Source organism: Eublepharis macularius, chromosome 7 (genome assembly GCF_028583425.1).
Source record: "Eublepharis macularius isolate TG4126 chromosome 7, MPM_Emac_v1.0, whole genome shotgun sequence".
Classification (NCBI taxonomy): domain Eukaryota; kingdom Metazoa; phylum Chordata; class Lepidosauria; order Squamata; family Eublepharidae; genus Eublepharis; species Eublepharis macularius.
In genome coordinates this window covers 114,224,768-114,249,547 of record NC_072796.1, presented here as the reverse complement: position 1 = coordinate 114,249,547, position 24,780 = coordinate 114,224,768, and the positions used below count along the sequence as shown (strand labels likewise).

Below are 24,780 nucleotides of genomic sequence, written 5' to 3'. Positions count from 1 at the left end.
ATTTGTTTCTAGAGTCTCAGTTCTTTCACACCACCTATGATGTGATTTTTTTTTGTTTTTTTCTGAAGATACTGGGAATTGAACCAAGGACCTTCTGCATGCAAGCCACATGCTCTGCTATTGAGTCACGCCCCCTCTATAAAGGTCTCTTCTATGGTAACCTCTGAACTCAGGAATTCTGTTCCACATCTGGCCCATTTATCTTCTTGTTGCTTCTTTTTGGAAGATGGGCAATTTTTGTTTACCTAAACTTCTGGTTGGTAAGCTCTTTTATAAGTATGTTCTGCTGCTGTTTTATTTTACTTCATTATTAATTTTTAAAGTATTTTGACTGTTTTATATTTTGGGTCTTCCTCTTTTCCAAGATTAATTTGAATCTTGCATGGAAAGTATCCTAACTAGATTTTAGTAGCTTTCATAACACCTGAAAAGGCTCAGTAAAAAATGAGTATTAACCATGCTATATAAATAATGAGGAAACATACATGAAGATCTGCAGAGCAATGCTTACATAATCTACAGGAGGACCATCTGTACCAGTGTTTCTTCTCAATGAAAAGCTATTAAAATATGTTAATTTGATTCTAATTAATTTCATACTTCATAGAAATCATTATTGAAATTAGTGTTGTGAAAGTAATAGGAATATGTTTGTAATAGTCACAGATTTTCTCTTGAGTTATTGAGGACTAAATCCCCCCAATGCAGTTTTTCACATGAAAATTGTGCCTTGTGGGGGCATATTGCAAATCCATGCGGAGAATCAGCAAAGTATCTCCTCCACATGTCTAAAACTCTGTTTGGGAGAGAGTAGGAGCTGTTCTGAACCTGTTCAGGTTCTCCATTTTTTAAAAGAAGAAGTTCTCTGCAGCTGCAATATGATTGCAGGAAGCATGTTAAAATGAAAGCATGCCTGTGCAGAAAAGTATCATCTAGAGCTGCCCAAGGGGGAAAAATCCCACATGACACAACATAGAAACTATTATGCTCTAGTATTGAAGACAGGAAGAAAAACTCTCCAACTTACTCCCTACAGCTTCAATTGATGCCTTCCTACCTGTGAGATGAACTGAGATATTCCAGGTATGAATTTCCTTTTTCTTCCCTCAAGGATACTAAGGTTTTGTACAGACCTTTTTACCTCGAGTTTTTTTGGCTGAGATAAAAGCTGTAGTGACTTGAGAAGGACTATGTAGAGGCCGGTGTGGCTGCCTTGCAGACCTTCAAAATTGCCCTTTTCAAAGACTGCTAAGACAGTGGTGTCTCTAGAATGGACTGTGAATAGCAGAGGGTAGTCCATGAAGGAAAGTGTAGCTATAGAGGCTTTGTTTGCCACATATGACCAAAAAGGGGATTGCTTTCTTGTTATATGATTTTAGTGTTCAAAAAGTTTTTCTTACTGTTTTACTGTTTCTATTATTTTTATTATTCTATTATTATGTACATCATGTACAGAGAAGTGGGTTTCAAATATTCTTAATTAACTGATAATAAACACAGACTGCCTGTTGTGCTTATATCCTAACAATACATAACTATTTGAAGGGAGGATAGACACAGCATGAAGGACATAAAATCAACTCTACCATGAATGGTTTCATTTTATTATGAGTCTGAAATCATTCTCTCATTCTGGAAGAGGCATGGCTTTCTTTTTCTTGAAAGGGCTCTAACTTGCTCCTAATTCCTGATAAGTTAGCATGACAGACATGGGGATTCCAACTCCAGGTTTTGAAATTCCTGGAGATATAAAAGTGGAGTCTGAGGAGAGTGAGCTTTGGGGAGGGGAGGGACCTCATCAGGGAATAACGCTGTAAAGTCTACCCTCCAAAGGAGCAATTTTCTCCAGAGGAACTGATTTCTGTAGTTTGAAGATATGCTGTAATTCTGGGAGATCTGCAGGCCCCAGTTGGAGGTTGGCAACCCTAGATGGATCACAGGAGACATTTTCTAGAAATTGCAAGGCTTAAGGGAGTCAAACAGGATAAAAATGAAGCTTTATTATGGAATGCTGAAGATGCACAGATGTTACACAGATTTTAGAAATGTCTTAAACAGAATTAAGAGGAGAAAAGTGGAGAAAGCAACAACAGGTTTTCCAATGGCTTTTTCTGATGGGAGAGATAAGTGTCTGTAAAGGATTACCTCAACATAAATTGGTAAAGAGAGACAAAATCTTCATCTTGAATTTCTACTCTTTGCAGAATATTGACTCTTTTGAGTTGGGAGGGGAATTCTGTATTTCTTTAGATGCATTCAGGATGGTAAGAATATGGAAGTCACCCTCAAGTAATATACTCTGAGCTACAAAAAGGCCATAGAGAGAATAGCACTGGAAAGATACCTTTTGAGTAAAGGACATGGAAAGATACCATTTGATACCTTTATCACTCAATGCAACACTCTGGTTAAATCAGATATAAAGATAATTCCCGATCTGAGACCAAGTCAAGGAACCATACAAAAAAGACATTGTATTAGCAGCAGTTGGCACCATAAAGTAGGTGCCAACAAACAAAAATAGAAAAGCCATTATCACTTAGTGGACCAACAACAGCAGCTTACAGAGTATGCAGTTTCTGGTTCAAAGAGTTATGTTAAGTTATTGCCCAAAGTAAAATTGTTATCTTAGTTGCTGCATACTGTTTCAACAATACAAGTTTGTCCATTAAAAGATACCAAAACACATTTCAGTGCTCAAGGTCCTTTCGATCTAAAGGAACAGCAAAACATGTTAATCCTGCAATGTATCTTCTGTTTCTTCTTGAAATTCTGGATATAGCCTGCTGTTCATTTCTTTATAATATGAGGTTAAAAAAAGGTATTGCCGCCACTACCAATCACTATTCCAGCTCCCACTAAAAATCAGGCTAGCGCAGAACAATGGACAAATAAAGGAAGACATTCTGAATTCTAAGACTGCAATACAAGGGATAGGAAACCGATCAGTAAAGGGATAAGGAGGGACCACAGACTTCATTAATATTTTTGAAAACAATGAAGGACCAAAGAGTTCATTACTATTGCTGTAAACAGTGAGCAACCATACGTTTCACTACTATTGCTGTAAGTATGATCTTAGTTACTATGCTGTTTATTATATCATGGAATTCGTCTATGCTCTGTTTTAACGTCTTTCTTTCTTTCTTTCTTTCTTTCTTTCTTTCTTTCTTTCTTTCTTTCTTTCTTTCTTTCTTTCTTTCTTTCTTTCTTTCTTTCTTTCTTTCTTAATCTTGCAAATTGCATGTATATACTCATTACATGTACACTGAAATGTGGTGACATTGATTGTACTGACTCACACCATGTAATCCACCTCGAGTCTCAGTGAGAAAGGTGGAAAATAAATAAATAAAATGCATTATAATATAAAAAGGTACCCATGAAATCTAATAATAATATTAATAATAATCATATCTGTAATCAGAGAAGGAGCATTACAAATCACTATTCCCACTCACAACCAGAAAAAATCCAACTATCAGAACAAGAGTCAGATCAACTTAGGTAGCTTCCACTGTAGACATTTAGTTTGCAAGACAATCATCCACTTTGTTTTTAAGGAGAAATTGATGATATAGTTGCCAACACCATTGTGCTGCAGTATTTTCTGTCTTGTTTTTTGGTCTTTTTAAAATATGTTTGTGGACTTTTTAAAAACTTAAAATACAACTGAAGCACTGCTATCTGAGTAGAGATTGACAGAGCACTAATGAGACAATGGACCATTTACATTTTATTTCTTTCCATTGCTTTAAAGACAGCTCCTCCTTCTCATCCTAACTGATTACTCAAGCAGCAAATCAGATGAATTAGTTCTTGTTCGTGGGGGAGGTATTCTTGGTGGAGGGATTTCAATTACTCTGTTTCTCTTTGCATCAAAAGTGGTTATTAATTTTCTTATAATTTTTATTATAACCTCACAATTGCAAAGCGATGGTCATGAAAAATAAAAAAAATCATAAACCAGGAAAACTAGCATTTAAAATCTCTTGCCTTGCTCCTTACATAATAAAAGAACTGATTAAAGATTCACTTGGGAATGCCATGGCCAGCATGATTAACAGGAGGAATTAATTAAGGATAGAGAAGCCAGAAAAGTTCACGATTGCACAGTAGAACAAAAGCAGAAAGTAACAAAATTTATAGGGAAAACTAGAATAGGATTTACCAGGTAAAGTAAGATCTAGCCTAGAAGGTTGGGTATTGCTGGATATTCACGTTGGCTGTCTGGCTATGTTAAGGGCTGAATGGAACTATCAGATCAATTCCATTTAAAGCTGATTGTAGAAAAGAAGCCCTTCAACAATACAAAACAATCACAGTGCAACAGAACTTTTAGCCATTTTAAAACTGCACATTCCAGTTCCATTTGTTTGTGAAATCAGGATATGGTATAATTAACTTATCAATAAGATTTATTGTTAAAGAATTCTTTATAGCTAAACAGTTCTAAAGGATGATCCAGTTCAAGTTACAGACTTTTAAGATCCCATTGCTTCAATGACAAAACAAAATACTTCCTTAACTGTACCAAAGGCACCGAGAGGAGCTTGAAGAGTGCACTTTTAATGTTATTTACCATTTGATAGTCTACAGTAGAGATGGGCACAAACCGGGAAAATGGCGGTTTGTTGCATTTCATGAACCTACACTAACTTGCCTGGTTCCTGAACTGGTTCATTTGGTTTGTCGTGTCACTTCTGGAGGCTGTAGAACGGCCCCACTTGACAGTCAGAGATGCCAAACTCATAGGGTGCCTTCAGAAGGCTCTCCTGCAGCCAGCCTCCAAGATTAGCTGCATGCTCCATGCTCCAACCCTCAAATCTCCAGGACTTTCCCAACCTGGACCTGGCAACCTTAACTCTATGACATTATACCTTGCTGAAGTCCCTCTCCTTCCCAAACCCCATCCTCTCCAGGCTCCCTACCCCATCTCCAGGAATTTCTCAACCTGGAGCTGGCAACCCTACAGGAGAGGTGCTCAAAATAATTATAAAAGATTCCTCAGATGAGTAACCCACTAGGTTTAGCCACTGAGCCTGGCTGTGGAACAGAAGCAGGTTCTTCGGAGCCCTGAAGCACCAGAATACCTCCCTCTGTGACTGAAAATCCAACAGCAGTCCCTCCCTGTTTAACTGCCTCCTGGAAATTGAAACCACTCACCTGAGAGCTGGGGGCTATGCTCCTTCTGCTCTCATAGAGCAGAATGGGAGCTCTCTGCCTATCAAGCTTTGGAGGGCTGACATTGGTCAGGGCTACAGAAGGTCTGCAGAAGTCCATTCCCCCCACCCCCCGTTATTGATTGGCTCCAGGTTTATAGTTGTCTATAGTGACAAACCAAAAAATGAAACCAACAAACCACCCTAAAAATCATAGTGGTTTGTCAGAAATGCGCTCTGACGAACCACTGGTTCGCAAACCACGAACTGGACCAGTGTGTGAACTTTGGATCGTATTTCGGTTCGTGCCCATCTCTAGTCTACAGCAAAGATCGAAAGGCTATTGTGTAGCCTGCAATACATGTATCAGGGCTCTTCCATCTCCTCCTTTCCACAGAAACACCTGTAACCCCTTAAAAAACCCTATACTCCATTTAAAAACTTTAGAGAGCTGGGAGATTCTCTGGAGCAGTATCTGTGCTATGAGATAACAACTTGCACTTAAAAGTAAAAATCAATGTAATTTTTCCACACATGTATAAATGTTTTAGGCATGCAGATGAGATCTTTTGGATCCCTGGGCAGTGGCTTGAAAGTTTAAAATATTAGCTTGCCATTATGACTGTTTCCAGTACTTAAAGAGGCAGCAAAGGTAACAGGGAAGTCTGAAATATTAGTATCAACTGAACAACAAATGCTGAATAGGCAGATCACTGCATGCACATTTTGAAATGCAGCTCGTTTGTCAATTTTGCCTGTAAAATATAGCAGGTATACTGGTATCTTCAGGGGTCATTTTGTAGAAAAAGAGCTGGAGGAACTTATTAGCATAACTCATTAGCATAACTCATTAGCATATGCCACGCCCCTTGCCATCACTGGAAGTGTGTCATTGGCATAACTGATTTCCGAATGCCACACCCCCTGACATCACCTATCCTGGCTGTTTTGTACCCAATCCTGGCCATTCAGGGCCAAAATTGGGCCCAAAATGGCAAAAAGGGGCTGAAAATGGCCAAAAAGGGGCCCAAAATGGTCAGGATCGAGCTGCTGCTGAGTGGGAGAGTGATCCACTGCCCGTCAGAGGCCCGATCCAGGCCGTTTTGGCCCCAATCCAGGCTGAAACAGGCCCAAAATGGCAGAGAGTCAGGTGGGCGGGGCCACCTGACATGTGACCTTTTGGGGGAACTGCCAGAACTGCGTTCCTGTGTGTTCCCCCTCAAAATAAGCCCTGGGTATCTTTAATAAAATACTGAAGTGCAATTACGTTGTAAAACTTGAGTATTTAATCTTATTTTCACGATCAAAAGTTAATGAGGAAGAAAATACCCTATTCTTTTAAAATGAAAACAAAAAACGCATCAGGTAATCTTGCAAAATAAGCAACTTTAGCTAGGTATAACCTCTGGTTTACTTCTATTATATAAACATTCAGACATGTGAGTAAATTCATTGTTATATATGAAGCTTCATAAAGCAAAACATCATGATAAAAGCACATTGTCAGAAAAAATAGCAATTAATTGTTCTTTGTAAAACAAACAAACCACACATCTCATAGTGGAAAGAACAGACAAATTACTCTACTACATAGGCTATGACCTAAAGCAGCTACATGAAGAAAAGGAGGGAAACATGACTTTTCAAGGAAGCAGTTTCTACTGCTGAAGTGGCAAGCAACTATTTGATTTAAAAAGCAGCTCACCTCTCTAGCAACTGGAGATTACATTGAAACATTTTTTTAAAAAACCTCTTATTCCGTAGACAGTACAGGTAGTTTTGAAAGAAGAAGCCAATGTGTCTTTCCATAATTTTTACATACAAAAATCAGTTGGATCAATTGTAAATCCTTGCATATTTCCTATAAGTTTCAAACTTCTAAATAATAAACAAGTTGTGGTTGTTATTCCAATACCCCAAGATAGTCAAAGTGAGATGCTCCAAGATAGTCAAAGTGAGACAGCCAATCTTATTGTTTGTCTAAAATACACTCCTCGTAAGATTTCTTAGAGTTTTCCTCATGATCTTCTGATCAGGAAATGCCTACTGTGGAATTTCTGATATGTAACATACAATACATTAATATAATACTAAGAAAAAAGTGTTGCACTTACCTGTAACTGTTGTTCATCGAGGTCTTCTGTGCAGGAACACATGGGACTGTGAGTGCGCAGGCTTGCCAATACCGGAGATTTTCTAGCTTAAAACTACTAGGGGGAACCCTACACCTCCCAGCACGCATGCGCAGCCATTTTCCCACCGAAACGGCATCTAAGGATGCGGGATGCCCCCAGTCCTTTTTCGCCACCGTACTCTCAGGTAAGTAAAAAGAGCATACCAGGGAAGGAGGGAGGGCATGTGTGCCTGTACGGAAGACCTCGATGAACAACAGTTACAGGTAACTACAGCACTGTTTTTCATCGTTTTCCTGTGCAGTCCCACATGGGAGATTAACAAGCTTAATTACCTGGGTGGTGGACAAAAGTGTCTTGTCACAGGAAGATCGACTGCAGGACTGCTGTGCCCACTGTTGTCTCCTTCCTGTACAGGATATCGAGTGCGTAACGTCTGACAAAGGTGTCAGCCGATGCCCATGTAGCAGCTTTGCAGATGTCTTGGACTGGAATACATCTCATCATTGCTGCTGAGGATGCCCTGGGACCTGATGAAATGGGCATGAACCTCAAGAGGACAAGATATGTTGGCTGCCTTATAACACAATGCAATAACCTGGACAACCCACTGGGCCAATGTTTGAGGGCTGGACTTTTTTCATTTCTTGGGGCCCGAAAAACAAACGAAGAGCTGAGAATCAACTCTGAGGGGCTTAGTGCGATTTAGGTAAAACAGAAGAGCCCTTCATACATCCAAAGTATGTAAAGCCCTTTCCACCTCAGTAGATTGATTGCAGAAAAAAACATGTAAGACAAGTTCCTGGGACAAATGGCATTTAGAAACAACTTTAAGATGGAAATCAATCTTAGGTCTAAGAACAACTTTATCCAGTTGAACCTTTAGGTAAGGCAGTTCACAACACAGCACGACTAATTCACCAGTTCTCCAAGCCGAAGTGACCGCCACCAGCAAAACAACCTTCAAAGACAGTAGTCTCAGGTGGCACATAGCCAAGGGTTCAAAAGGCTTTGGATATGCGTTTGGCCAGAACTAACAGTAAGGACCATTGGGGATCTATAGTGGTAGTCGGCAGGTAAAGGTTATTCAACCCCTTGAGGAACAATTTAGACACATGATGGGGAAAACTTGTCTTCCTATCTATGGGGGGGATGAAAGGCAGATATCGCCGCAAAGTAAACCGTCACAGAGGAATTAGACAAACCCCTTTGTTTAAGGTACAGTAGATATTCTAATATATCAGGGAGTGAACACCCCCAGCAGTCCTATCTCCTGAGCCCAGGAGCTAAATTTGTCCCATTTCATAGTATATGATTGACGCGCAGATAAGTGTCTGGTATTCAGCAAGACGTGGGCTACTCCCTCAGGGAAATAGAGTCCTAGAGCACCAGACTGAGCTGTCTATGCTGACAGCACCAGCTGTCAGCCTGAGTTTGTCTATGCTGTGGTGAAGAACACTCTTCCAAAACAACAAGTCTGGATTATTTGGAAGGTAGTATACTTGAGTCTGTAACCTCATCAGTCTATGGAACCAAGGTTGTCTTGGCGAGAAGGGGGTTACTACAATTGCCGAGGTCTTGTCTGCCTGAAGTTTGCTGACCACCCTGTCCAGTAGCAGAATAGCTGGGAAGATGTAGTAGAAGTGATCGGACCACCGGAACGGAAACGCGACTCCTAATGATCCACAGCCTATATCCCCTTTGGAGCAGAAGGGAGTAATCCTTCAATTTTCTTCTCACGCAAACAAATAGATTTCGGGAAGGCCCCATTTTACAAAGATGGGATCTAAGTATGAGTCCTTTAAGGCCCACTTGTGATTGCCCCCCCCCAATTCTGCTTAGATGGTCTGCTAGGGAGTTGTTTACACCTAGGATGTGAATTGCCAGTAGCCACACTGAGTGTTCTGTAGCCCAAGTCCAAATCCTCATAGCCTCCTTGCACAGAGTGTCTGAAGCCATGCCCCCTTGTTTGTTCAGACAGAACATGGTAGTGGTGTTGTCTGTAAGTACCAGGACGGTCTTCTTTCGTACTGTATCTGCAAATGAAGTTAACACATACAAAACCACTCTGTTCCAACAAGTTAATATGCAAAGAACGTTCCTCAGCATCCCACAACCCATGTGTAAAGGAGCCCTCACAATGTGCCCCCCAACCTAGAATGGACACATCAGTAGTGATGGTAATATCAATTTTCAGTTGGCCAAAGTGCACTCCCCCAAGGAGGTTGGAATCATCTGACCACCAATCTAAGGATTTAAGAACCATTCTAGGGATGCTGAGTTTCTTATCTTTTACATCCCTTTCTGGTTGGAAAGTTGACTTGAACCAGAGTCACAAGGTCCGCATGTGTAGCCTAGCAAGGGATACCACTGCAGTTGTGGAGGCCATAAGGCCCAACAGGATTTGAACAGACTTAGCTGATTGGAACCTACAGCGCTTAAATCGGCTCCTTAAAGCCCTTATTTTCTGTATCCTCTCTAGGGGCAGGAAATCCTTATCCTGTCATCTGTCCAGCACAGCTCCTATAAACTGTACCACCCTTGTTGGTGTCAAGTTATATTTTTTTGCCATCATAGTGGAATAGTTGGCAATCTTGATGTTAAACACGGCTGAGACATAGAAACAGGCCAAGCACCAAACAAGAGGACAATATCAAAGAGACTTGTCTAGCAACATCACTCTCTGAATGGCCCGTAATAAGCCATCCATTCAAATAAGGGTAGCTACAACAGCCCTTGGTGCATGAGTATGCCACTACTACAGCGACACACTTTTTAAAGACACGAGGTGCTGTCGACAACCCAAAGGAGAGGACACGGTATTGGAAAATATGTTTGTCATAAGTAAAACGCAAGCATTTTTTGTGTTCTGGTAATATTGACACATGGAAACATGTGTCTTTCAGGTCCAACACTGCGAACCAAGACTGCGGAGGGAGAAGCGTCAGGACTGTTTGCAACATGGTCATCCAAAATTTCCGAACTCTCACTGGAGGATTCCAATCGCGTAAGTCTAATATAGGCCTTAGTCCCCCATCTTTTTTCTCCATGACAAAGAGCCTGGAGCAAAAATCCCATTCTGCTTGCACCCCTGAATGAGACACAGACTCAGAAAAATCAAAGAGGCGCAGACAAGATAACTTCAAAAACTCAATTTTATATCCATAACAAACTATAGTAAGATCCCAACAGTCAGAAGTAATTTCACACCATGCAGGGAAAAACGAACTCAACTGGTCCCCAAACTTAGATTCCGGACCATGTAATAGTCCAAACTGTTGCGGGCTATGAGCCTGTTCTTTTGGGTACTGTTGCTGAGAACCCTGTTTATTTCTATGATTCTTTTTCCTTCTAGAGAAGGACAGTTGAGAACTCTGACAGGATCATTGGGACTGGTACACACACCCCACATACGGATGGAAATGCTGAGAGCAACCCCTAGGGTAGAATTTGTACTGGGATCTCCCAGGATTCTGCTGCTGTGGGAACACCCCATACGAGCGAGCTGTCAGTCTGTCCTTCCTTTTTTGGGACAAGTACTCATCCATTTTCTCCAAAAAGAGAGTTTTTCCTTCAAAAGGGAGATACTCTACCTTATTTCTAGTTTCCGCGGGTAAGGCAGTGGCATGTAACCAAGAGTGTTGCTGAAGGACAAGAGCTGACAGTACAGTCCTGGAAGAAGTATCCGCTACACTGTGGCTTGCATTTATCTAGTGGCAAGATAAACGAACCACTTCTTCCTGGATCACCCTAAAGTAGATGCGTTGGTCCTCAGGGACCTTGGGGATGAAAGTTGCCACCTTATTCCAAAGCAGCAGTTGCTGCCATCATAGCAGAATAGTTGGTGGTCTTGATGTTAAACACGGCTGAGACATACATCTTTCTACCCATTGCATCCAATTTCTTCCCCTCCTTATCTGAGGGGGTAGAATGTGATCCTTGCCTTGGTTTGGTCTGCATCTCCTTGGTGACTAGAGAAGATGGAGGAGGGTGCAAGGAAAGGTAGGGGCAGAGTTCATCTCTGGTTTTATATAGGCTCTAAAAAAATTTATTTGTGGCTGGAATAAAAGCCAGTCTCAAACTCATGTTGTTCATGAAGCCAACAAATCTTTGATTACAGGGAAAGCAATATTAGACGTAGATCCAGCATAGATGTGCTGTAGAATTTTATCCTTGGACCCAGGTTCGGACGATGAAACATCAATTTCTAAGGCCTTAGCCATACGCAATAAGAGTTCCGAATACACCCGGAAATCATCGGTAGGACATGGTTCCTCTGTGGCTCTGACTGTGTCATCTGGTGAAGGATCGGACTGGGGCTAGGTCCCCTTTGGTGACCCTCTCCAAGAGTTGGAATGACATTCTTGAACTTGAAAAGGAGTGTCTTCTCTCAACAGGTGACATGGAGCAATCCCTAGGAAAGACATCTGTGTAGAATGACCTTCTGGTATCTACATGGTAAGATAAGGAAGCCCCTTGACATCGGGAATCTTGATCACTAGAGTAAGATCTCCTATGTCGGTCAGATGCATAGAGATCTACTATCCTCTTAAGGATTTCACCCTCTTCCTTCAAGGAATGTGCCTCCCACGACTTAGCTGAAGGGAATCTAGGATGCCCTGTTGGTGTAGGAGGTGGTTCCAAGATAATTACATCTTCCTCTATCCAGCCTCTCGAGGATACAGAGGCACTCTGTTCTGAGGAGCGGTGACTCAGTTCCCTTCGTTTCTTACTCGAGGGTTGGGTTCTGACTGGTTGGGTAGGCTCACTCGTCGGGCGGGGAAGGGAGGTAGTTTCCACAGTTGCCTTGTCCTTAGACATATGGCGTTTTTTCCCTTTCTTAGGGTCAACACTGGTAGTGGTCTGTTCTGACATGTCTTCTTGGTCCTTCAGTTGGTCGACTCGGATCTGAGGTGAATGAGAGATAGTCGGGGTTGGAGTGACAGGTGTCTCACAGGTCACCGAAGGTGTTTTGACACCTAGGAGTCTTAGCGCCCAATGGGGTCAGATTCATAGTTCTCGTCAGAACCAGTTCTGAGGCACTGCGTTCCCAAGTATCCTTCAGTTCCAAGGCTGATGATTCCAATCGAGGCCGACCTTCCGAGGCGGATGGGGAAGAGCGACGGGGCATCTTCGGCCCACCTGTTTTTGGATTCCTGTGGTCAGGACCACCAGACGAGGCAGGTGTTTGTGCCTTTGACAGGAGGTCTGTGGCCGTCATGGTCTTCTGCCACAAAGAGGCCTCCAATCTGCCCGATCTCTCCGCTCTTGCTTTGGGCATAAACGTACGGCAAAGTTTGTACGTCTGGGTATTGTGGGTTTCACCCACACAAAATAGGCAGTTAGAATGACTGTCAGACTGAGTCATTTTTCTGCTGCAGGTGACACATCGTTTAAACAAGGCTTTATCCGACATTTTCTTTTTGTACGAAGAAAGAGTACTTATCTGAGACAAAAGACGAAGACAAGCTAGAACCTCCTGCAATGGTGGCAAAAAAGATGCTGTTTCGGCGGAAAAACGACAGCACATGTATGCTGGGAGGTGTAGGGTACCCCCTAGTGGTTTTAAGCTAGAAAATCTCCGGTATTGGCAGGCCTGCGCACGCGCAGTCACATGTGGGACTGCACAGAAAGTCTGTCGATGAACTTATAATTTCAGGGACAGTTTTAGGTAAATATCTCTCTATCATGCTTTTGTAAACTGGAGTGGTTGACGTTTAAAATAGAAAACTGAAATGACTGCTTTTTCTACAATATGTTATTATTTTGCTTTACTCTGTGACTTCGGAATATCTACCTCTCTCTTTCTGGGGAGTTGTGGTCATCCATTAATCGATGTCTATCCATTCGGTTCATGGTATTGTAATGTGCAGGAGTAGATCGGGTCCCTCGAGACCCCTGTTCCACATTCCTACTGAAGAAACAAAACCATCAGTGTCTTAGAGAGAGGGGAGTGAACCATTCCCTTATGGTAATCTCTAAAATGTGTTGCTTTTATGATGTTAAGCTGTAACATTTGACACTTGATTCTGATGCAATGTGTTAAGGACTGATAGTTAATTTTCCTTGCATCTACATACATGATATTTTATGTAAGTATGTGACGCAGATTCTAACTATCAGTACCATGAATCAGAAACCATGAATCTTTGGTTTCACATAAAGTGTAAAAAGGGAGGCTTTTTGTCTGGGGAGAGAAAAGTAGAAAAAATGATACATGGTCCCAAGGTACCAATATTGGCTGGGTGGTAGTTTCTGAAGCCTGAATATCTACATGCTATTAGTTGAAAATTAAAAATAATAATTATTAAATATCTACATGCAATTAACAGTGCTATCCTAAGCACAGTCACACCCTTTTAAGTCCATTGACTTCAGTGGACTTAGAAGGGTGCAACTCTGCTTAGAATTGTACTGTAAATCACAGTCTACTACTACTCCCCTATAAAATAAAATCCCACTAATTTTCCTCCACTGCTCAGCCACGCATCCCTGCCTTGTATAATACTACTTAGGAAAAAACAGAATTGTGGAAAACTAATATTCCGTTCCAGAATAAAGCATTCAAATTTCTACAAAATACACATTTTTGAAACTAATTTCGGTTTCTAGAATAACTAACAACCTGGTTACCCTGTTGCCAATGTATTTCTTAATTATGGTTATGATGGGAAGAGAGAATTAGCTCCAAGGAAGGGAAGGGTTGCAACAAGGGGCTATGTAAATCTATCAATGTTACCTGATCATTTAGGCTAAGTTATGAGTCCCAGTATTACATCTGCACTGGCCTTAAGAGCATTATTTCATATCACTGACATACTAAAATACAATTCTCGCATTGTCTTAATGTCTGGCCTTTAAAAGAAATTGCACAATGTTTAGCCTTCCATTTCATTAACTTTAACAAATTAAATTAGTAAACAAAAAGTCATTTTCAAGATTATAGGCATCATAAAATATCTGAGTGCCAAAGTAATGACAACAGATAATATCCAGACATCTTCTGAAATTCTGTTGCAGCTTCTGGGCTTGTAGTGTCTGCCTTTCAGAGATATTCAATGAAGGAGTAGTGCAGTGAAGGGGGAGACAGTGTTAGTGGAAGGAGAGGGAAAATGTGAGTCAGCAGTTAATATGAACAATGTGCACTTTATCCAGCCAAAAGAGTTAACATATGTTGTTGTTATCAAAGCAGATTGCAATGATAGGTTTGTCTGTGTACAGCATTCTGTCAGTCCTTATACTGATTCAGCAGTTTAGGGAAGGATTCAAGACTAGTTTCTATATAAGGCATCAGAGCAATGCTATTTCTCTGTCAGTACAAGTACTTCTATCTCATAAGTATTTATAAGTTCCCATTCTGTAAGTCGCTATTATCAATTGCTAGCTGCTGTAGTGAACTGAGTTCTATGAGTCACTGTGATTTGCTGCACTATGAGTGACAGAATATTGTGAGTTGCATTATATATGTTTAGATGGAGTCTGATGTTTTTTATCCATTCCCTTCCCTTTAGTGCCAGTCTTGTGCATATAGTATTCACTGTGGTTGTTGTGGGTTTTCCGGGCTGTATTGCCGTGGTCTTGGCATTGGCAAGACCACGGCAATACAGCCCGGAAAACCCACAACAACCATCGTTCTCCGGCCGTGAAAGCCTTCGACAGTATTCACTGTGTGTGTGTTCCTGTGATTATTTGCAGAACATGCAAATAATGAGTTGTTGGATTACTAAATGCAAACTGCTGTGCCTGCTCTGTAATGTTAAACAGACACAGTGGATACTGGGATGACATAAGAGGGCCATGACAGGAACTGGTGGCTCAGTAGCCTCCGAATACTCTAGCATATAAAAATCAAATACCTGCTGTAAATGAAGGACTGTGTTAGCAGAACAAAAAAACCCAACAAATCCAGAAAACAAATTAGACTTTTTTGTAGCAGAAAATATAGGTTAATCAACATAACATCAGCTCTGCATCCATTACTGCACTGCACATTCAGCAGGAACAGATTGTTCCTCATCTATATTTTAATATCACTGTAAGGAAGATTGTTCACACACCTAGATTTTTTCACTGCTTCAAAGATTTTTTTCATTGACACTGTTACTGTTGCAAAAGGCAAATTTGTCACTTGCTGCCAATTTTCATTCACAATGTTTCCAGAGAAGGGAAGGCTTTATTTATGGGAAACACTTTCTCTTGTTAACAGGCAGGGTCACATTCTCCTGAGTCACCAAGGAGAGAGGGCTTCCCATGATCCCCTAGACCAAGCCTGATGTCTGGAGTCTGGAAAAGCACAGCTACATCTCAACTTTCTAAAACAAATTAAGTGTTGCCAAAGTTAGGGAGAAATTTCCAAGTATAAACTGAAATAGTAAGAGAAAAACAACACAGAACAGAGGCACATCCCACTGAATTCAAACTAACTAAGCCAACTACTCCTGTCCCTGGCTGTCCCAGAAACTTCAGAAAGATGGCTCCCTGTGAACTGGCACAGGTGGAAAGATGAAGCAGCTTCCTTCTACTAGGTGATCTGTTTCTTTCAATAATATGAACAGGGTGGATAGACAATCCCATCCTGGAAATACCAAGGATGAAAATTCAAGATAAGTGACAAATTTTTCTTTCTCCAGTATTGTCAGGATAGGTCAGTCCTTTATTGAAGATTATTGGGTCTCTCATTCAAATCCCATCCTCAGCTGGATTCTCCTGCCAAATGTGGTCTCTGCTGAGAACACATCAATGAAGTAATGCTAAATAGAGGCGTGTACCCGCTTCAATGTGGCAGTCTTACACAAGGTTTCAACTAAGGGACATACCCTATATGCTGCCAGTGTGGAGTATCCTCTCAAGGAATGGGCCATAAGCCCTTCAGAAAAGGCCATGTTGCTAGCTAAGTATATTCCATTAATTGTCAAGCTACAATGGAGCTGGAAATTTTCTTCCCCACACCTGACCTCCTGAAAGAGATTAATAGAACGTTAAATTTCCTAAACTTCCTAGCTATTGAAATGATGAGTCCTCTTGACATCCAAATTATGCCATAACTCTTCTGAGGAATGGTACAGTTTGGGATGCAATCTAGGAAGCACTAGTTCCCCCCACATATGAAATATGTTTATTACCGTGGGGATGAAAGCTGGATTGTTTTTAAGACCACTCTGTCATTGTGGAATAGATACAGCTTCTTGCACACTGTGAGAGCATTTCTGACGCAATCCCTACCAGAAAGGCAGTGTTGATGGTGGAAAGGTGGACCAGTTAATATTGAGATTCCATGTAGGAAATATATAAACAATGAGAGGATTAGTAAGAGATAACAAGCCTCATAAAAACATAGGGATGACTTAGTAATTTCTTGCCTCTCTCTTGATGTAGGATGCTCAATTGAGTGGTTGCCTGCTCTTTAAAGGTATTATTTTTCTAGGTCTTCCTGAAGGAATTTCAAAACTAAATGACTGCTGGCCTTCATGGCTAAATGCCATGTCTATTCTACAGGTAGCAAACAGACTCCATATGGTTCTGTAAACCCTGTTGATTCAGTGTTTATACAAAGCCAGTAGGGTAGATATGAACTTGTATAAGAATCCTAAGGACTGAGGACATGGGTGCTCAATCCCCGCACTGTCAAGCAGAACACCTGCGGCTGTGGGCCTTGGATCAACAGATCTTGTTGTGATGGAAAATGCAAGGTAATCTGAGATTGCCATTGAAGGAAATCTGGAAACCATAAGCATCATAGCCTGAATCAGGCCACAAGCATCAGCTCTATTCATTACATTAGCATCTTCTGGATGACTTTCAGAATTAGATGGATGGGTGGGAATGTATAACTTTAGACAAATACTGGACAGAACATCTATGCTACTACCTATTGAAAAATGAACTTCATGAAGAACTGGGGCAGCTAGCAATTCTCCACTGATGCAATAAATCCACACTGGGGTTCCAAACAGATTTTTGATCTTGCTGAATATTCAGAGATGCAGTTGCCATTTTGCCTGGCTCAGTATTGTCCTGCTGAACCATTTAGTCTTAGCATTTAGCATTTCATTTCTTTTGTCCCTCTGGTTACTCACTGTGACCTGGGAGGTCACTTCCCTATCACTTGCTGAAGAGGAGTGGATGCCGCTGGCACTGGTCACCACCACCTCCATCTCCTCTGCAGAATGTGTTTGTTCTTCCTTTTTTGGCTGCCATACCAGATCCTGTGCTTGCCAGAGGAACCCTCCAAAAGGTGAAGGGCCCTTGCACTTCCCTGAGCACAGATGTTCTTTCCAAGCAAAGGCAAGGAAAGAAAAACACAGGGAGACAGCAGGAAAAAAAGTGAGTGATTCTTCCCTGCTGTAGCATGACCTCCCTGCCCTCTCGTTCACACTCTCTCACTCATTCTTGCTCATCTAGTGCGGTGGTTAGGAGAATAGCATACACCAACTCCAAAGATGGAGATAATGCTTGGCCTGGAGGGGAGCCCAACTAGGTGAGGGTGGGATACTCAAACTACAGTATAAAGAGAGCCCTCTTACAACCAAGCCAACAAAGGAAGAAAAGAATGTGAGGAACAAAGTTGGAAAATGCTGAGTCGAGAGCTCCATTCCTTTCCCTGATAGGATCCAAATACTAACCCTGATAGGACCCTTATACTAACTAAGGTGAGGTGACCCTGCCCAGTACCAAGAGGAGTCTCTTCCCATGAATAAGGACTAGGGGTGTGCAAGCCAAAAATTTTCGGCTATAGCCGAAAGTAGAAAGCCGAAAGAAAATTCTCTATCGTTAAAGCTGAAAGCCGAAACAAGAATCTCTTTCGGGATTCGGGATTCGGGATTCTTTCGGCATTATTTCGGCATTCTTTCGGCTTTTTTCTATGGGAAAATGCCTCCGTCTTCCAGGACGCCTGGAGGAGGCATTTTCCCACCGAATAAGCCCAAAATTGGTGGGGACCTTCCTCTAACCCTTCTCTAACAACCACCCAAGTTTCAGACAGATTGGACTTTGGGGGGCCATGTTATGGCCCCCCAAAGCAGGTCCCCCCATCCTCCCATAAAGGAGCATCTTCTTCATTATTTCCTATGGGGAAAAAATGAAGAAGCAGGCTTCCTTTGCCAGGGGTGGCATTTTGCATGCAAAATGCCCCCTTACCCTCAGGGGCCCTTCTCCCACCCCTCCTCCCACCCCCCACCAAGGCTCAGCCTGCTCCCACTTGGGGGGGCCATTTCATGGCCTCCCCAAGTAGGTGCTCTAATCTCTACCACTGACAGCTGGGGGAGGCTTGTGTTGCCAGGGGTGGCATTTTGCATGCAAAATGCCCCCCAACCCTCTGGGGCCCTTCTCCCACCCCTCCTCCCACCCCCCACCAAGGCTCAGCCTGCTCCCACTTGGGGGGGCCATTTCATGGCCTCCCCAAGTAGGTGCTCTAATCTCTACCACTGACAGCTGGGGGAGGCTTGTGTTGCCAGGGGTGGCATTTTGCATGCAAAATGCCCCCCAGCCCTCTGGGGCCCTTCTCCCACCCTTCCTCCCACCCCACACCAAGGCTCAGACTGCTCCCACTTGGGGGGGCCATTTCATGGCCTCCCCAAGTAGGTCCTCTCAGCCCCTAAAGTCCACCCCTTACAGCCCCACACAAACCCAATTCCCCCCCAGCTGCCGCACACAGACCCAAATCCCCACATTAGCCCCTCACAGACCCAAATCCACCCCCACCTGCCCCACACCCATAACCCCAGGAACAGGCTGGCAAAGGCCAGCCCTCTCCCTTTGTTCCCTATGCTGGGAACTTCTAAACTCTCTTTCCCTGGGCAATTCTGCACAGCCCAGGGGTGCCACAATGGTGGGCACACTTCTGAGTGCCAGCTGGTCCCTGTGAAAGAACACCTGAACCACAGACACCCTCCCTCAAATTCCCCCACCACCTACAGAGATAGCTGGCCAGCCAGCCCCATTGTTCCCTATGATGGGAACCAACTGCACAACAAAGAATAAAACAAGAACAACACAAAATAAAGTTTTTAAAAAATTATTTTCTCCCTTCCAAAGTACAAGTAGGCAAAGCATTATGACACATTACACCAGCAGTCCCCCACACAGAAAAATAACACAACTCATTTAACATCAGAGAATCACAAAGCACGATTCCTGTCAAAAACACTTTATTTCTTGAACAGCTTTAGGTTACACAGCAGGGGGGAACACCAAAGGGCTTGGCAGCAGTATCTTACACAAAAATAACACAACTCACTTAACATCAGAGAATCACAAAAGCACAATTCCTGTCAAAAACACTTTATTTCTTGAACAGCTTTAGGCTACACAGCAGAGGGGGGACACCAAAGGGCATGGAAGCAGTATCTTACACAAAAATAACACAACTCACTTCACATTAAAGAATCACCCCAAAAAATTGCTGTCAAAAGCACTTTATTTCTGTAACTGCTTTAGGTTACACAGTAGGAAGGCACCACAGAGCAGGAAAGCAGTGTACTACACAAAAATAACACAACTCACTTCACATCAGAGAATCACACAAACACAATTGCTGTCAAAAACGGTGAAGTGGGTTGTATTATTTTTTGTAGTACATTGCTATCATGCCCTTTTGTGCCCTCCTACTGTGTAACCTAAAGCTGTTCAAGAAATAAAGTGTTTTTGCCAGGAATTGTGTTTTTGTGATTCTCTGATGTTAAGTGAGTTGTGTTATTTTTGTGTAAGATACTGCTTCCATGCCCTTTGGTGTTCCCCCCCTGCTGTGTAGCCTAAAGCTGTTCAAGAAATAAAGTGTTTTTGCCAGGAATTGTGTTTTTGTGATTCTCTGATGTTAAGTGAGTTGTGTTATTTTTGTGTAAGATACTGCTTCCATGCCCTTTGGTGTTCCCCCCCTGCTGTGTAGCCTAAAGCTGTTCAAGAAATAAAGTGTTTTTGACAGGAATTGTGCTTTTGTGATTCTCTGATGTTAAGTGAGTTGTGTTATTTTTGTGTAAGATACTGCTGCCATGCCCTTTGGTGTTCCCCCCCTGCTGTGTAGCCTAAAGCTGTTCAAGAAATAAAGTGTTTTTGACAGGAATCGTGCTTTGTGATTCTCTGATGTTAAGTGAGTTGTGTTATTTTTCTGTGTGGGGGACTGCTGGTGTTATGTGTCATAATGCTTTGCCTACTTGTACTTTGGAAGGGAGAAAATAATTTTTAAAAAACTTTATTTTGTGTTGTTCTTGTTTTATTCTTTGTTGTGCAGTTGGTTCCCATCATAGGGAACAATGGGGCTGGCTGGCCAGCCATCTCTGTAGGTGGTGGGGGAATTTGAGGGAGGGTGTCTGTGGTTCAGGTGCTCTTTCACAGGGACCAGCTGGCACTCAGAAGTGTGCCCACCATTGTGGCACCCCTGGGCTGTGCAGAATTGCCCAGGGAAAGAGAGTTTAGAAGTTCCCAGCATAGGGAACAAAGGGAGAGGGCTGGCCTTTGCCAGCCTGTTCCTGGGGTTATGGGTGTGGGGCAGGTGGGGGTGGATTTGGGTCTGTGAGGGGCTAATGTGGGGATTTGGGTCTGTGTGTGGCAGCTGGGGGGAATTGGGTTTGTGTGGAGCTGTAAGGGGTGGAATTTAGGGGCTGAGAGGACCTACTTGGGGAGGCCATGAAATGGCCCCCCCAAGTGGGAGCAGGCTGAGCCTTGGTGGGGGGTGGGAGGAGGGGTGGGAGAAGGGCCCCAGAGGGTTGGGGGGCATTTTGCATGCAAAATGCCACCCCTGGCAACACAAGCCTCCCCCAGCTGTCAGTGGTAGAGATTAGAGCACCTACTTGGGGAGGCCATGAAATGGCCCCCCCCAAGTGGGAGCAGGCTGAGCCTTGGTGGGGGGTGGGAGGAGGGGTGGGAGAAGGGCCCCTGAGGGTAAGGGGGCATTTTGCATGCAAAATGCCACCCCTGGCAAAGGAAGCCTGCTTCTTCATTTTTTCCCCATAGGAAATAATGAAGAAGATGCTCCTTTATGGGAGGATGGGGGGACCTGCTTTGGGGGGCCATAACATGGCCCCCCAAAGTCCAATCTGTCTGAAACTTGGGTGGTTGTTAGAGAAGGGTTAGAGGAAGGTCCCCACCAATTTTGGGCTTATTCGGTGGGAAGATGCCTCCCCCAGACGTCCGGGAAGACGGAGGCATTTTCCCATTGAAAAGCCGAATGAAAGACGAAAGAATCCCGAAACGTTTCGGCTTTTTTCTTTCGGCTACCCGAAACGTTTCGGGATTCCCCGAAACGTTTCGGCATTCCCTGAAAGAAGCCGAAACACTTTTGTTTCGGTATTCTTTCGGCATTCTGAATGCCGAAACGCACATCCCTAATAAGGACTGCCCCTCTCTGGCAACACTAGAGAAATAATGTCATATTTGGTATTTTAGTGGGTATTTTAGTATTTCCCAGGAAATGTATTTTAGTGGGTATTTTAGTATTTCTCAGGAAATGTATATGATAGTAAACAATTTGATTCTAACTTAATTTACAAATATAATATGTTAAAAGTCATTCATTAATATAGAGATGGACAATTGCCCTCATTTAGATAAGCAGGATGGCTGGCGGGCTGGCTGACTGACTGGCTGGCTAGATGCCTAAAAGTCTGCACTCCTTTAATTCAGAGTACAAAATGCAATGGCTCATAATGATTGTCATCAATGCAAGATGAGTATTAAAATGCCTTGAATTATGTTTTGATTAGATGACACACCAAAATCAAATCTGATAACTATTGTTGTTCCTGTGGGATAGCAGGACCAAAGACAGCAGGTTGCAGGTGCTCTTGCCATCATCTCTCTGTGCACCCTGAGCTAATTTCATGTATACTGAGAACTGCATTTCCCATAACGCACAAAACACTCTTGAATCTTCCTCTCCTAGGCACCTTGACTATACAATATCCAAGGTAACCAGGGCACTCTGGGAAATATACTTCCCAAAGCTTACTGGGTACCAGGGCTTCCATTCACCATATTTCACAAAGATACAGGCAGTGATGAGGAAGAAAGGGAGTGAAGAAGGAGGAAGGCAAGGAAAGCCTTTTTTCCATTCTGGCCTGCCTGCTAGCACTATCTCTCTGCACTGCCGCAAACATGTTGGGTTGGGTGGGCTTCTTAATGCGCATGGTGTTCTTGACATGCATTAGTTCTCAGAATTCTAAATATTACAAAAGGTCCATGATATTTACCAATGTATCAGCAAATAACTCAATTTACTTGAGATCAATTCCAAACTGAGCTGGGAAGGGGGTTTGTCCATCACTAAACATCACAGATGCTGACTCCTAAATCTCAGAAAAACAAATTATTGCTTTGAATGCAGAGATAAGTGAAGAAAAGGCAGGTACATTTTTTATTATCATATTATAAACAAAAATCTTTAGTACACATCTCTAGTATTATAAAAAAACTAATACATATTTTTCTGTCATTCATTCTCTTGCGCTTACAGGAACAATTTCTCACAACTATATAACTGCACTTTACACTACAAAGCCAAACTGAGGCAAAAATATACCTTGGTAAAGGAGGGACACTGGGAGACCATGACCTAGTCCGTCCTATACTGTCTCCATGGTGAGGAGACCCTGACCGAGAGCAGTGATTAGATGACATCACTTGTTCTGGCACTGATAGTGTTGAGCTTTGAAGATCTCTTCCATTATGTCGATAATCTAGAAATAAAGTTCAGAACAGCTGAAATAATACAAAGGTATCTAGACATGATAGTTCTTCTATTTTTAGATCTATTCTGAGGTCAGATAGTTGTAGCATGAGAAAAGATGTTGTAACATATAACACTATTAAATTTTAGTAGCAAGAAGTATGTATATATCACATCCCAAAGTGCTCAAAGTATTTCATACATTCTACCATTATTTCTCACATCATTCCAATAGAGTAGGCTAATATTGTTCTCTTATTAAAGAAAAGAATCTGTAGCTGAGATAAGGGCTTACCTCAGACAATTCATTGAAATCATGTAAACTCTTTAGAAAAGCTTGTTGTTTTAGAATATTTGTCATAAATATATATTAAGGCACAGAAAGATACATTATCTAAGACCAATCACTAGATGCTCATTAGGTATGCATTATTTCTCTTTGAAGCTTGTGTTAGAAAATTTGAATTTGTGGAGATATGCATTTGCAGATAAGTGAATTCAGATTAAAAACCTATGCAGAGTTACTCCAGTGTAAGCCCATTGACTTATGCATAGAATTGCTCTATAAAAGACTGCTGCAAATGGCTATAAAAAGCCATTAATCACAATCTTCAAGCTCTTGCATCAAAAAGTTACTCAAGAATTATGATCAAGATAGAACAAAATTAGGAATACAGGCAGGACAGTCTAGTCTGTGGAGGACCATTTAAAATCTAGTTTACAACTTTAGTCATTCTATGGCACCCACTACCCTTTTTGCAAAACTATAAGTGAGCACAAACTCAGCAAGGTTGGGGACCCCTGTTCCATGATGTACACAATTATCTTTCACTTTTTCCTGAAGCCCATATATAGGTTAAATTTAGCATTCCAGTGGAAAACCAGATCAATGATAATAGTCACTATAAACTAGGAGACACAACAAACAGCACAATTATGAAATTCTAGTGTCTTATTAATCTTAATATAAAAGTCATCTATAAAATAATGGTCCTCAGACAAAAATAATGAAAGATCTTCCTCTCCATGATTATAAACTTAATTGCCAAAATTAAGGAATGGCACAATATATACGTATCTCTACCATATCTATTTTCTTTTGCCTTCTGTTTACTTCACTTCTTGCCCTTTATTCTCTTACTTAGCTACCTAAACAACTAAGTACCATGTGAATTCTTTCTTAGCTGTAACATCCTAATGTTTTTTTCCCATGCAATGAGAACACAAGTAAAACACAAGACATCAACTACTGTTATCTGTATGGTTGCCATCTTGGTTGGTTGGGCTTTACAAGAAATGTGGGCATGTTACCTGGTATCTCCTTTTTCATTAGCTGATCCATATTCCAGGTTTCATTTTAAAAATAATCAAGTTTCTAGGTCTTCTAGATCTGGATACAGAAGGCAACATGTGCAAGCAGCTTTATACAGAAGAAACAGGCCCTTTACTCCTTCCCTTCATTCTAGACAATGAGTGAGGTTTTAGCTGTGACTAACAGGTATGGAAAACAAGGAACAAGGTTTTCATTCTTACTGCAACAAGCTGCTTCTTCTCATCTTGCCTTAGGAATTTTTTCTTCTTGTCACAAATACACTCAATGAAGTCCATGGGCAGTAGATTCAGGGCAGATAAAAGGAGAAATTTCCTCACACAATGCATACTTAACTGAGGGACTAGATGATGGCCACTAATTTGGATGAATTTAATGAAGAATTATACAAATTTCTTGAGGACGGGTTCATCAACATCAGTTTGCTATGATGGCTAAATGGAGCCTTCATATTCAGAGGTAGTGTACCTCTAAATTCAAGCTGCGGGTGGGCAACAA

At 42.0% G+C, this 24,780-nt stretch overlaps 1 protein-coding gene across 39 annotated transcripts in view; it reads right to left on the bottom strand.

Moving 5' to 3' along the window:
• RIMS2 (regulating synaptic membrane exocytosis 2) overlaps positions 1–24,780 on the bottom strand; it is a 624,467-nt gene that overhangs the window by 175,492 nt on the left and 424,195 nt on the right. For 21 of the 39 annotated variants that reach the window (XM_054984412.1, XM_054984409.1, XM_054984401.1 and 18 more), the window contains 2 exons: positions 22,806–22,962; positions 13,092–13,208 (listed from right to left, as the gene is read on the bottom strand). In XM_054984412.1, coding sequence (XP_054840387.1) covers positions 13,092–13,208; positions 22,806–22,962 — 274 coding nt within the window. Of the gene's footprint in view, positions 1–6,096; positions 6,106–11,696; positions 11,709–13,091; positions 13,209–22,805; positions 22,963–24,780 lie in introns of all 39 variants that reach the window. The other 18 variants (XM_054984410.1, XM_054984420.1, XM_054984404.1 and 15 more) reach the window with 2 other exon arrangements.